Here is a 14,170-nt window from a genome sequence, read left to right as displayed (position 1 = left end):
AATAATGCATGGTTACTTGACTTGGTTTACCATTCAGGTAGGCAGGGACACATTACTAAAAATGTTAAAGTTCATAAGTATGTTATACCTGACCGTTAGGACTGTAAACTCTGTAAATACTTTTTAATCTTGACAGTACATTTTACATTAGGTTACTGCTTTGCTTTTTTCCTACTACTCACCACACTCATGACTCATCCTGACCAGACAACTTGCATGAGACTGCACATTGCGAGTTCACTCATCTGCAGCTGTTTTTAGAGAAAGAAAGCATTATGCATAACCGTTTTGCACATATTCAGTTTGTATACGTATAAATCACTGGGAAACTTACATATCTGTGGGGTGTGCTGAGCCAGTGCCTCTTGGACCCAGGTATCCAAAGTTCCTCTCTTCCTTCGCTTCAGGTTGTCATAGTGTCCATCAGTGCAGCGAATACCAGTAGCACTGGTAAGGTCCCTAGATAGCCAATCCTGGGCCTCAGACTTACATTCTGAGCCCTGGTAATCACCCTGCAGCAGCTGTGGTTCATAGTTGTGAACCAGGAGTACAACTACTGTGGAGTCCTGTACATCCCATCTCTGCACCTGAAAGCACACTCCCTCACCAACACCACCAGGCATATCAGCAGCCAAGTGACAACTCCAATGAATGGTGTGAAATTCCTGCCTATTGGCCTTTATATGGGAAGCATTCCCACCTTTACACATCATACTGCAACTTTCAAAAAAGCTGTGCATCGCTTAGCTTCACTGAAACTCACACAAACCCTTTTAAGTGAACGTAAGTGAAGCAGAATAGTGCGCAAAAAAGAGTGGACCATTAACCATGCTTCTGTGGAGATGAACACAGCGCAAACCCGAAGAGGCCATTTAAGCAAGGCTGAGCATCACACAGCTTTACTAAATATAATTATCTTTTAGTTTACATTACACTGATGTTTCAGTCTGCTGACTCATTTTCAAAAAAAAATTATAAAGCAGATTAGTACTCAAACCCGAGACCTACTATACTATACCTCATCACTCAGCCTGTCTAGCCACTTGGATAGTGCAGGGAAACAATACATATCACATATACTTCTATGACCTCTGTTAGCAGTGCACAGCAAAGCTGTGCCGGGTTACGTATTGCTAAGTACTGCAGAACCAAAATAATTAAATACATCCAGTTTCTATTTTTAGACATATAACAGATGTCAGGTGTACATGTATAAGTGCAGCTCAGCATCACAAAGCACTGCGCTGAGCCATGCAAACATACATTAAACCTAAAATTTAAATAAAATGCTGTCCTGTGCTTACTACCTGTCCAGACCATTTTCTGGACAGTCCATAAGTACGGGACAGCCTCTATACTGCTACTTGCACAGATACAATATCTATGTACCTCTGATCTCCCTCAGCAGCACATCTTAATTAATATGTATGGTGCACTGCTGGGGAGAAACTGTGGCCGTGTACACAAATAAAATCCGTGTAAGCTCTACACAGTGTCTACATGGATTTTATTGAATCCTGGGGTCTATCATTTCTAATAGCTCTTGAATAATTTCCACCACCCATTCATTAAATTCATCTCTCTTCAACAGATAGGTGGGAAAGAACCAATGTCTCATTTTTATTTCATTACTCTGTGTTTTTAGTTTAGTTATTATTATTATTGGCACATACAAGCATTGCCTTCTTGTCTCTGCAGTTCAAAAACGTTATCATGAAGTGGCCCGGATTATTTTTTTGTGGAAAATAGCCATCAGATTTCATGGATGAAAGTCAGTGATTTTGCTAAATAGTCACATCTTCTGTCATGTCCAAGAAATCCATGCATAGGCTTCTGGGCATGCCTCATGTTACTGACTGTTAGTTTTTGTCTCTCTGTAGCCCTTTTGATTTAAATAGCTATTCTTAACAGCACAAACTGATTCTTTTTAGCGTAAGTGGCTTGGTTTACGTCCATCAGGCAACATCATTTGAGCCAGTAATCCACAGCAGCTTATTAAGGAGACTAAAGATTTCCTGGAGTTAGTAGCAATAAATTCAACATTCAAAGGTTCAAAGAAAACTTTATTGTCATTTAGGAAACACAAGTGCAACCTAAACAAAATTTCGGGTATCAGCCCATTATCAGAGAACAGAGGCAATTTAAGTATAAAAAAATAAGACATGAAGTATACACAACTATTCTAATGACTAATACACATAAAAATACTCCTTATAACCTATTTCTAGTTAAGTAAAACTACCCATACATATAAACCTAAACATATGAATAGATAATGCTGTACACAGAAAAAGAGAAGAAAAGGCAGTTTGTTAATATAGCACATGAGGAATTATTGCAATTGGACTTTTAAGAGAAAGATATTGCACTTCTGCAAGAATATATTAACCGTAGTGAATTAAATAATGTCACTTTCAGTAAAATATTACTAGTTAGATCATGTTTGGAGGTAGGAGACTTCTAAGTTGATGTCAGAGTTTGAGCCTTATTACTGTTGTATAGAAGCTGTTCAAGAGCTGGAGGTCCTACAGCGGATGCTGTGGTACCTCTTGCTAGATGAGTCTAGCAAACCAGCCAAATGCTGGATGTGATGTGTCTCTAAGTATTTTGTATGCCATCTTTATACTTCTTGTTATAAAAAGCTCTTGCATAGTTGGAAGGTTTATGCCTGTTATCTTCACCGCAGTCCTCACCACTCTTTGAAACTTCTTCCTCTCTGCCATAGTACTGTTTCCATACAAGTTGCAGGTGAGAATATTTTCAATAGCTCCTTTATAGAAAGTGGATAGAGCATTCAGAGGAAGCTTTGCTCGTTTTAGCCTTCTCAGGAAGTGCAGGCATTGGTAAGCTTTTTTAATCATCTGGCCTGTGTTCACGGACCAAGAGAGGTCTTCTGACGTGTACCCCCAGGAACTCTGTAGACTGAACTCTCTCTACCACCTGACCATTGATTTCAAGTGGGGAGTGAATGGCTGGCCTTTTTCTGAAGTCAATGATAATTTCATTAGTTCTGTTGACACTCAGATCCAAGTTGTTATTTTCGCACCATTTGATCAGAGAGATGACTTCGTTCCTGTATTTCCTCTCGTCATTATCCCTTATGAGACCCACTGCAGTGGTATTGTCTGCAAATTTGATGATGTGGTTATTGGGAAATTTCACAGAGCAATAACGGGTAAGGATGGTCAATAGTAGAGGACTAAGTACACATCCTTGAGGCACACCAGTGTTAACTGTAATGATACCCTGATATGTTGTTGCTAGTACATGTTTTCTGTGGTCTTCCAATGAAGAAGTCAAGGATCCATTTGCAGAGGCTCTTATTAATGCCAGTGTTAATTAATTTGTCAATGAGTTGCATCAGAATCACTGTGTTGAATGCTGAGCTAAAGTCAATGAATCATCAGCCTGACATAGTTGTTCCTCTCTTCAAGATGTTCCAGAGAGAGGTGCAGGGCTACTGAAATGGAATCTACAGTGCATTTGTTTGGCCGATAGGCAAACTGTACAGGGTCGAAGGTCAGTGGCAGAGTTTCTGACAGATGCTTCTGGTGTATTCTGGTGTATCATGCTTCTGTTTGAAAGCATGGACTACACCTCTAGCTGAACCTCAGCTACTGATATTTCAAGGACACTAGTTACTGCCTCTGATTGCATTACCCTCTGAATCAGAGGCAGTGTTTTTAAATTTTGTTAGATAGTCTGAAATGGAATTACCTGTTTGAGTTTTGTATTTGTGGTGCTCAGCTCTAAGGTTTGTCACAAAATAAACCTATTATGCAGTTATCTATTTGGCAGAGTATATGTAATTTGAGCTGTCTTTTCCTCTTCTTCATTACAAACACTAGCCAGCGATGCCCCTGTTTTTATATTTTTTTCCCCTCTGGTAGTAGAGTGATTGAACACGTTATTTAAGTCTCCTGCTTTACCACATTTGAGCAGTGGTAGGTCCAAAGCCCAAATAGCTAAAGCCCTGTTTGATGTAGCTCATTGTGTCATATTTATTACAGATCTGGCTGATATACTATCTAGGTTCATAGATGTCTTGGTTCTCAGGGTCAAACAGGTAGCAGATTTAGGTAATAAACAGGACATGTATGTCTTTATACTGTCTGACTGGGCTCCCCATCAATAAGACAGGATAGTCTGGAAATATTAAACTGGGTAGTTTAATTAGGATTTGTGATACATAAGACCACTGCTCTGATACTCAGAACAAACTGTGGGAGATTTCCAGTTATGCTAGGCAGGTTATACAATATATGGGGATATGTACACTTAACTTACCTTGAAGAGATGGCAGTGCAAAAACATAATTCCTTTGCTGCATATGATTAGGTTGTTCAAGTATATCACATTCCATTATCCATGCTGTTATTTGGGGGAATAATGGGTCTGGGTTGCAAGAATTAGTAATGCTCACCGAGAGGCTGGAGGGTGGGTTTGAGTTAGCACATTTAAGCACATACCTGCTGCTACCATCATTACAGCACTTATGACTAAAGGTCTTTCTTTGGGGCTTGGTTCAAGTTTGGGCTGTTCTGGAGCTGATGGTACACTTGAAAATTAGGAAACACATAGCAAAGCCTATTGTGCCTGTTGAGTTTAATGATTCTTATGTAGGAGCAACATAGGGCAATGATTCTCAAAACGTGGAGGCTGATAAGAATAACCTTGTGGGGAAGATGTGAAGGCACATTGGTAGTTACAATATTTGCTGAAGGGATTGAGAAAATGAATGCATTTGTTTAGTGAAGGATTGCATAATGCCAAGCTCCTTAGTTATAAATGGGTTTGTGAATATAAATGAGACATTTCAGCAGGAAAACAATTGTAAGTATTCCTAACAAATATATGTTGTAGAGGCATGATAGAAAGCCAGATATTTATGTCATTGGAGCATGGTGGTAAGCAAAGACAGTACAAAACGTACTCCCGAGGATGACCTGCCAGAAAACCTTAAGGAAATAAAGAAGGCTGTGTCCATTTTGAGTTCATACAAGCAAATAGCCAAAGAGTGTTGATTCAAAAAGGACAGATGTCAACAGTCGCATCAATGTTATGAGGTTATCTTTCCTAAACTAATAACTAATACACCAGCCACAAATTTTTATAATGAATAAATAAAAATTTTGCTTAGGAGAAAATTCAGGTAAACATAAAAAAGAACAATTAAAATATGCAAGTCAATAAATTAATTGCACAAGGAAAAATAAAGAATATAACTCAAAGAGATAGATTATGACAGAATTATTCTAACTGCAGAAGACTTGTTGTCTATTGGCAACTATGTCACAAAAATATGATGATAAGTTAGTTAGATTAACAGAGATTTAGTTTAAATAAATAAGTAAACTTACAGTCTCTGTGAAAGCAGGAAAACAGTTTCCCTTTTGCAGTCAATGAATAAAATGTTTTGCTACTTCGGGACTGAATAGGCTTAATCAAGTCCATAACCCATAATGAAGAAGAAAACACAAAAATCTTGATTCACTTTCCTCTGTGAATTAGAGGTTTCACAAATCCAAACAACAGTCCCAAGATGAAAGAAAAGAGCGGCAGAAGCCCTGGTTCAGTGCTCCTAGATGATTATATAATTTCAAAATCAAATATTTTTTCACATCTTCTAAACCAAGCTTATACAATACAGAGACAGTTCCATTCCAAGATGAGGCAATGCAGCTTTTAGTTGAAACAGTGAGCGTAAAACCAGTAAGCACTTCAATTTTGCTAAAAAGAACAGTTATAAATGCATCACATCTAATGAAATATAAAATTCCTGTCATATCTACATCTAAGAAAATACTCAGTTCCTGTTATTGCCCTCTAGCTGAGGAAATGTAGGGGTCTTTCTTATACTATGGTGCATACATTTCACAGGATCATAAGAGGTTAGTAGGCTAATGGCTCTAGAATCTTTTTAAGCCTAGCTATTCATGCCCCAGTTTTCCCAGTTATCAAGGTTCACAGGCCTTGATAATAAAGATATCTCTCCAACCTGCTCTCAGCTGTGTACTCTGTGGGTCGTCTCTGTCTCTGTTTGAATTAGGTCACATGTGGGATGATAAAATATGAGGCTTTCTATTGAAATATTAGCATTAGAAATGCAGAGTGCTGACAAGCAGAAAAAAAGACAGGAAATGCAGGAGAAGATTGAATACTTAACATTGCTCTTCTCCTGAAAACCTTTTTAAAGGCCCTCCCTGTGCCCCCAAATGTGGGAGGCAAGTTCTTCACACTCCCAAAACTATACATAGCAACTCTAACATTGGTATGACTTGGAGAGAAGGGAATATCTTGAGAAATGGCAAGCCTGGACTTAATACATGTAAGTCCAGATATCTGGCCATTCAGTATCAGCATTATGGGACGCACTAAAGTGAGTCATTACATTTCATACTGTTACCCAAATATGGCTCTGGTCAGATGCCCCCAAAAATCTATATTACACAAGAGTGAAAAGCTTGACATAAGTTTTCCAGAGATATTATGTGGTCATTAATGTTGGTCTTGCAATGTTGAAAATGAGATTATATTAACAAGTCATATATACTAGTTAAAACTGACCAGGGGTGTCCAATGGGTGCAGTTGTTGACACAAGTAGGTCTTTTGCTTCTTACATGTGAGATGTCTCATGTTTTGGGGGGTATTTTAAAGTTCTTCTGTTGCATTGAACTGAAGAAGAGCTGAATATTGTTTGCTCTTCCACATGTTTATAGATGCACATTTCATTTATTCTGTTTTTTTCTTTTTTTTAAGGTCATTGATCTGTGAGATATGGAAAACATGTATGTCAGCATGAGCATCTGAAATGCTTAAATTCCTGTCTGTGCTTCAAAACCTTAATTGAATGTCATATGTATAGTGAACAAAATTTGCCATATAGGATATGAATTCAATGACAAATACAATTCTAATATAAAATGAAGTGAATTACAACTGCTTCATTCATGTATTGTGGAATGTCCAGTAATGCATATGATCAAAGCTTGCAAAATTATTGCACTTTAGCTGTGTGTCAAAAGTCAGATAAAAAGATTAAAAACAACAACAACGATAATATCTGGAAAAACTTCAATACAATAAATAATTTCAATGTAATTCTACTTATTTTTTACTGTTTCTCCACTGAAATCTACAGAAGCATGCCACAACCAAGCAGAGCTCTGGAATAAAGGGCTTAGAAATTTCAACCAGTCAGAAGTCTTGTTTGCCAAATACTGTTTGCAAATAAACTGCATGACTCTTTCAGATTCAATCCACATCTTAGAGTTCTATTTGCATGATAGCTATTTGCTGATCTGTCTGACTGACTGTTAACTGTCCCAAAACTCCACAGTGCATTGATCTGTTTACGGGATAGTTGGCTGGACTCTCAGGTATCCATATACCTGACAAATATACACTTCAACTTGAAATCAGGAGACAAATTACAGTTGTAAACAGTAGATGTTTGAATGATCATTTCTGCAGTAACCTTAGCTATATGGGTTATATCTTGCCAATGGTATAACAGCTGCCCAACTTCTAAAGCTTCAGTGCACCTTCCACATGTCCAAACTGTCAGGCAGCTTGATCTGAAATGACTAAAAGACAAGTTTGGGTGCAAAGCCTTTCAGAGTTTTCCTGCCAGCAAAACAGGGTGGCTGAGCCCTGAATGGACAATGCTAGGAACAACAAATAATGTCCATCCCCTGCCATAATAAATTAACCACAAGGTGGAGGGAGGGAACAGCTACTGTGGCAGTGATCATTTCAACATCTACTGTTATGGTAAGTTTAACTTCCACAACTGTATTATGTTCATCATATTGATTACTGCTGCAGATGCCTTAGCTATATAGGCAGATTACTTTAGATAACTACATTTGGGAGGTAGAAGGAGTAGAGTCCGGGAGCCCCTGGAAGACAATCCTAGCAAAGCTTGATCTGGACCCAGAGAAGGAATCAAGCTTAAAGTGCTTTAAAAAACTATGTACAGAGGAACATGTAGCAGCTTCTGGAATACTTCTAGAATCCAACTCTTTCCAAAAAGCCATAGATGAAGTAAAGGTCCTGGTAGAGTGGGCTTTGACCATGCCTGGAATAATTCTGTTATGGTGAGTATAACAAAACATAATAGTCTTGGATAACTATTTAGAAATAGTTTGTTTTGACAGAAGTTGCTCCTTCTTATCTTCCCAAGAATTGAATAACTGATCAGAAGATTGAAAGACGTAGTTATGTCAAGATAGTACCTGAGTTATCTGTGGATATCCAAGGTATGCAATATTTTCCTTTCTCTCTCTCATTTTTAGCATCAGGAAAGAGAATGGGGAGCTAGGTAGTTTGGCTGATAGTAAACTCACACATAACTTTAGGCATAAAAGGATTAGTTGTAAAAAAAAAACCCTGTCCCGATAAGGCTGACTCAACATAAGAGTTTACTACTCAAATACCCTTCTTGTAGAGGTCAGAGCAATCATTAAAACTATTTTCCATTTTAAAAACCTCAAGTCAGCCAGATTAACTGGCTCAAATGGAGCAACTGTTAACTTCTCTAACACAAAATTAAGACTCCAAGGAAGGGCCACTGGTTTTCCTGGAGGCCTCTTATGCGAAACCCCTTTCAAGAACATTTCACCATGATACTGCCTTGAAAAAGGACTGAAATTTCCAATCAATGAACCTTGATAAAGGAATAAGAAAGACCACAGGCTAGTAACTCACACAAGTATTGTAAAACCAGAGAAAAACTAACTCTGAGTGGGTGCTGGTTATGTTGTTGGCACTAACTAGAAAACCTTTTCCATTTGCTAATATATGATTTTTTAGAAGCAGACTTTCCTGACTCCATTAGTAACTGCTGCACATCCTCAGTAAACAGGTGCCTAAAAGGAATTAAGACCCTATCATCCAGGCAGTCAAATGAAGATGATTGATGTCCTGGTGTCCAACCCTGTTCTTGTTTGAGTAGATCCAGTCTGTCAGGAAGCTTGTGGTAATTGCCCTAACCATTTTCAAAACAAGAGACAACCACAGTTCCTGGGCCAGAAGGGAGTTAACACAATGCTCTTGGGGGATTTATTCTGAATCTTCAGAAGTACCCTGGATATTAGTAGAAAGGGTGGAAAACCAGACAGGAACATTCCTGTCCAAGGAAAGGAAAAGGCATCTGTCTTCCAGGTCTTCTTGCATGGAGTCCTGGAATAGAATTTTGCAAGTTATTTCTTTAGAGAGGATGCAACAAGGTCTACTTGAGGAACTCCACACAGACTGATCAAATCTTAGAAGACTCCCTGATCTAGTTTCCATGTGTGAGGGTCTGCCCTGGTCCTGCTCAACTTGTTTGCCACACAGTTCTGCTCAGACAGAATGTAGAATGCTTGTAGAGTAAGACTGTGCTGTGAAGCTATATCCCAAGCTAACATGGCTATTTTACAAAGGAGGTCCAACCAGGATCCCCCTTGCTTGTTGATGTGTCACAAGTCTATAACCAGGTTCCAGGACCAAAGATGGTTCACAGAGTTGAGTGCCTTGATCAGGGCAAGCATCTCTTGATATTTATGTGCTTGCATCTGTCCTTGGTGTCCAATTCCCCTGCACTTTAATCCCTCCTGAAACTGCTCCCCAAGGAAAGTTCAAAACATCTGTGGTGATTGACTGCTTTGAAATAGGGAGGGAGAGGAGAGACCTGGATTTAAGGATATCTGTTGTTTCCAGCAAAAAAATTTTCTTCTGTCAAACCCCAGCACTGACATTTGAAAAGATAAAGGGTGTTGATGGTAGGAACAAAGATATTTCAGATATTACTGTATTTTTATCATGTGGAGTCTTGCCAGGGGTTTCACGAGAATCACAGGTGGCATGAGACACAAAATCCTGAGATATTCCCTTGGAAGGACTGAAATCTGAGTGTAAAACCTTAGAAACAGATCTTTTCCTGTGGAAGAAAAGCTCTTTGAACTGAGTCGTCTAGTTGGCATCCCAGGAACACATTCCTGTTTGAAGGAGTCAAAAAAGACTTTTGAATGCTCTCTTGGAATCTCAACTTGTATAAGAGATTTTTCACCCAAGACATAGAATCTTGACCCTTTAAAATTTCATTACCCTGTAGCATTCATTGAGCTATTACTGGTCCTAAACACTTTGTGAACACTCTTGGTGCAGTTGATAGTCCAAAGGGTAAGGCAGAGAACTGATAATGCAATCCAGACACACAAAACCTTAAGTAATCTCTGAAGTCTAGATGAACAGGGATGTGATGATAAGCATCTTTTAACTCTGCTGTTACCAGGAAATTTGAACAAGAAAGAAGAGATAACAGGTTGTGAATTGACATAATTTGAATTTGGGCACCATCATAAACAGGTTCAGGAAAGAGAGGTCCATAACTGGTCTCCAAGCATTTTCATTCTTTGGCACTAGGAACATACTTGACTAAAACCCGTCACCACCTAGGAAGAAGAAGGAACTGGTTCTATCATTCACTGAGACACGTTGTGAAGAATAGGTGGAAACAAAAGATTCTAATCTGAAGGAAGAGAAATGACCCCCTGGAAAGGAAGAATTTCCTCCCACTGCCATCTGTAACCTTGAGGAATGATTTATTTTCAGAACCCATTTGTTTGAAACAGTCTGTTGCCAAAGAGAAAACTAGAAATTCAGAATTTCTGGAAAAAACAGGGGCCAGGATGGGAGGTGATCACACGGTCTCCTGAACAGTCATTCAGACTTTTTGGCCTGTCTTGGTTTTGGGAGGTTGGAAACCTCTTTTGGAACCCCTTTGCCATTTCTTTTTAAACATCGGTTTACCTATATTTTATTTAGACTATTTATTTTGTTTTTGCCAAAACTGGATGGGAAAACAGAAAATCCCTTGGATAATTTGAAAAAGGAGGGGTGAAACATCTTTGAGATTCCCTGGATCAGCTTGCCCCTTTCATCACACTTTTTGATCACCTCTGCAGCAGTAGGGCCAAACACTAAGTATCAAAGGGAGAACTTAAAATCTCATTTTTAACATCATCTACAAGGTTGACAATGGAGCTTGGCAAACCTTCAAAAAACAGTACCCAGTGGCCATAACCCTAGAAGAATTATCAACAGAGTCATAGACACACTGTGAACAATGAGTATTGACCTGTGCAACAGAAGAAACTAAGTTATTTAAAGCTGATTTTTCCTCACAAGAAGAAACTACAGATAAAACATTCCTTATACATTCACAATTTGTCAGAACAAACTTTACCATAAAAGCCTTGCAATTCAAAATTCTGAAAATCAAAGTCCCAGATGTACTACACTTTTTCCCATACCTAGCAGTAGTTTTTCCCATTCTTGTCAGAAAGTGTAGGATTAGAATTAACTTACTGTTTAGTAGCAGTGGGATCAACTAAAGCTATAGCTGCTAAGTCAGGTTTGGGAACAGTGATATAAAAAATAAAAGACTGAGGAATTTTGCACATCCTATCTACCTTTTTAGGGGCGGCTGGATGACTATCAGAGAAATTGCAGGCAGCAACAAACACATCCTGTAAAGCAGACAGAAAAGGATAAATGAGTGTCGGTTCTGGAAAATCCTATTTTCTGAGGGATTGAGAAACATTAATATTCACCCATGGAAAACACTGGCACATTCTAGAAAAAGACACAGAGAAAGAGAAACCCCCTACTGGGAGAATCAGAGACTGAGCTTTCCTCTAAGGCTGAATCAGAAATCTGAGGAACAATGACATGCATCTGTCCCTTTTTCTCCGTGATCAGATTCAAAATCTTGAATCTCTTCAGGGAAAGAGGAATTTCTCTTTCTTTTCCCAGAAACTACTTTACAAGAAGGATCAATAGCCTGAATTGAACTCTGAGCCAGACCCAGTAAATTACTCTTATCCAAAAAAATTTGAAGAGGAGTAGATAAATACTTTTGTTTTCTGTTTCCTTTTAACAGGAAAAATGAGGCCCAACTGTGTTACTAATGGCAGCAGCTGCTCCCCCAGAACGGGCACAGCATTCTGATACAAAAGGGAAACCTTCCCTGTTCCACCTCCCAGGACCGACAATAATGGCTCTCCCTTGCCCACTGAGGGGACCCAACAGCTGCACATGACATGGCTAACACCCCATCTGTAGTGGCTGTAGGTGGTACACCAGAGGGATCTGGGGTAAAAGATGAGTGGACTGAGGTACAACAAATGGCTACAGCAGAGCTACAGCAAGTTGCTAGTCTACTGAGATGGCAAAGGATGTTTGTTTAATTTTTTTCTTTTTGTAGCTGGCAGAAGGGCTGACCATGGGACTTGTAGTCTGTTACATGGCCAAGCTAAACGTGGTGCCTCTTCCCAACGAAGACAAGCAGCAGTTTCTAGTAAACACTGCAGGTCCACAGAAAATTACCTTTTTCACAGAAAAGCACATTAAAAATCACGTTAAAACACTATGCCAGCCCCACAGAAGAAAAATAAACACAATTTCTCCACAGAAAAACATATTTTCAACTACTTTGTACAACTTTTAAACTGACAGAAAAAACAAGTGATACTTTTAAAAGTACATTATAGTTTCAAAACAGACCATTGAAATACAACACTCCTAACTTGAAAATAACTTTCCTGAAAAAAAAAGTAATAAAATATCAACATAGTTAAGTTTTTTTTTTTTATACCAAAGGGAACTTATCTGACAGCAAACGAAAGCACAAGTCGATTGTTGATCCTTGAAAGCCTCAGAGGAGTATATTCCTGGGCAACAGTAAAGTTATGAAGGGCTTCAAGCCCAGACTTGTCTTTTAGTCAGCTCAGCTAAAGTTGCCTGACAATTTGGGGGCATAGAAGTTGCCCTGAAGGTTTAGAAGCTGGCCAGCTGTTATAGCTTTGGCAGGATATAACCCACACAGCTAAGGCTACTGCAGCAGTGGTCAATATAATGAACATGCTCAGTTTCAAGCATTTTGCAATGGTGGAATTCACCAGCCCAATATCACTAACTTAAAGTAGCTACATTCTACCAGTATTAAAAATTGTTATAAATGAAATACTGAAAAAAAATGATATTACTATACCTTCTATGATCTTTCCAATTGTCATTGCTCTTCCAAGCATTTCTGAGCTTTAAAAAAATAATAGGTTTTTGCGGTTCATGAAAATATTATTCATTGCTACGTTCATGTTCTTAAAATACTTACTTATGCAATTAAATAAAGAATGTGTCCATTTCACTGTCCCATTCATATGTTCGCATTTAGTGACACTTGATCTTCCTGCTTCCCTTTTATATCCTGAGAAGCACTCATACATTATTATGCTACGAACCATATATTTTCCAATGGATACATCGACAAGCATAAGTTGGGAAGTATTTATCGAATCCAGAGCACTGCACTTTTCTGTAAATGTAGAAGATAATTAGAATGTGCACTAAAAAAGAAAAAAATAAAGCTAACCTCTGAGTTTCTGAAAATATTAAAAGTTGAACATACCTCCTGGTCAAAAAGGAAGACTTTTTGCTGCTCACACAGCTATAACTAAATGTTTAAGATTTATACTTCATGTTTTTATGATGCTACTACCTCCAATGCACACAGAGAAGAGCACACACCAACACACACACACACACACACACACACACACACACACACACACACACACACACACACACACACACACACACGAGCACACGCACACACATCCACACACACACGCACACACACACACTCATACACACACATACACACACACACACTGAAAAAGTATTTTACATTCATGTAAAAACCTGTACTTTTCTGTCAGTTATTTTACTTTTATTTCAAATAAGGTGACTTGGGCTGTCAGGACACTGTGATAATGGAGTTATGTTGGTGCTTGTGTAAACTTTTTGTCAAGAAAAGTTTATCTGTTGACTAAAAACTGTTATATGCATTGAAATTTTGTCTCTTTGAGACAGAATATTGTGCTTATGTATAACTGCCAGTGGTCTATGTACTCAGAATCACTTATTCTTTGCTGTTCTTCCTACTAAACCCTCAGACCTTCACTATCCACAAATCAGTCCTCTTTCCTAAGTTACCGATGGAGCAGCAGTCAGTCTCTGCAGTTGTACCTTCCACAGTACACAAAAAGAATAAAAAATATTTCAAGTAACTTTCAGTGATCCAACAGTATCCTAGTTAGCCTCCAGTGATGTTGTGTGTGACTA

At 38.6% G+C, this 14,170-nt stretch overlaps 1 protein-coding gene across 2 annotated transcripts in view; it reads right to left on the bottom strand.

Moving 5' to 3' along the window:
* LOC122815941 overlaps positions 1–14,170 on the bottom strand; it is an 888,188-nt gene that overhangs the window by 704,080 nt on the left and 169,938 nt on the right. For both annotated transcript variants that reach the window (XM_044088813.1, XM_044088814.1), the window contains exon 2: positions 13,161–13,361. In XM_044088813.1, the coding sequence (XP_043944748.1) occupies positions 13,161–13,361 (201 nt within the window). The remainder of the gene's footprint in view (positions 1–13,160; positions 13,362–14,170) is intronic.

This window comes from Protopterus annectens, chromosome 11.part0 (assembly GCF_019279795.1).
Source record: "Protopterus annectens isolate FY-2018-M chromosome 11.part0, PAN1.0, whole genome shotgun sequence".
Taxonomy (NCBI): Eukaryota; Metazoa; Chordata; order Ceratodontiformes; family Protopteridae; genus Protopterus; species Protopterus annectens.
Note: the sequence above shows the minus strand (reverse complement) of the source record. Positions and strands in the feature narration are given on the sequence as shown.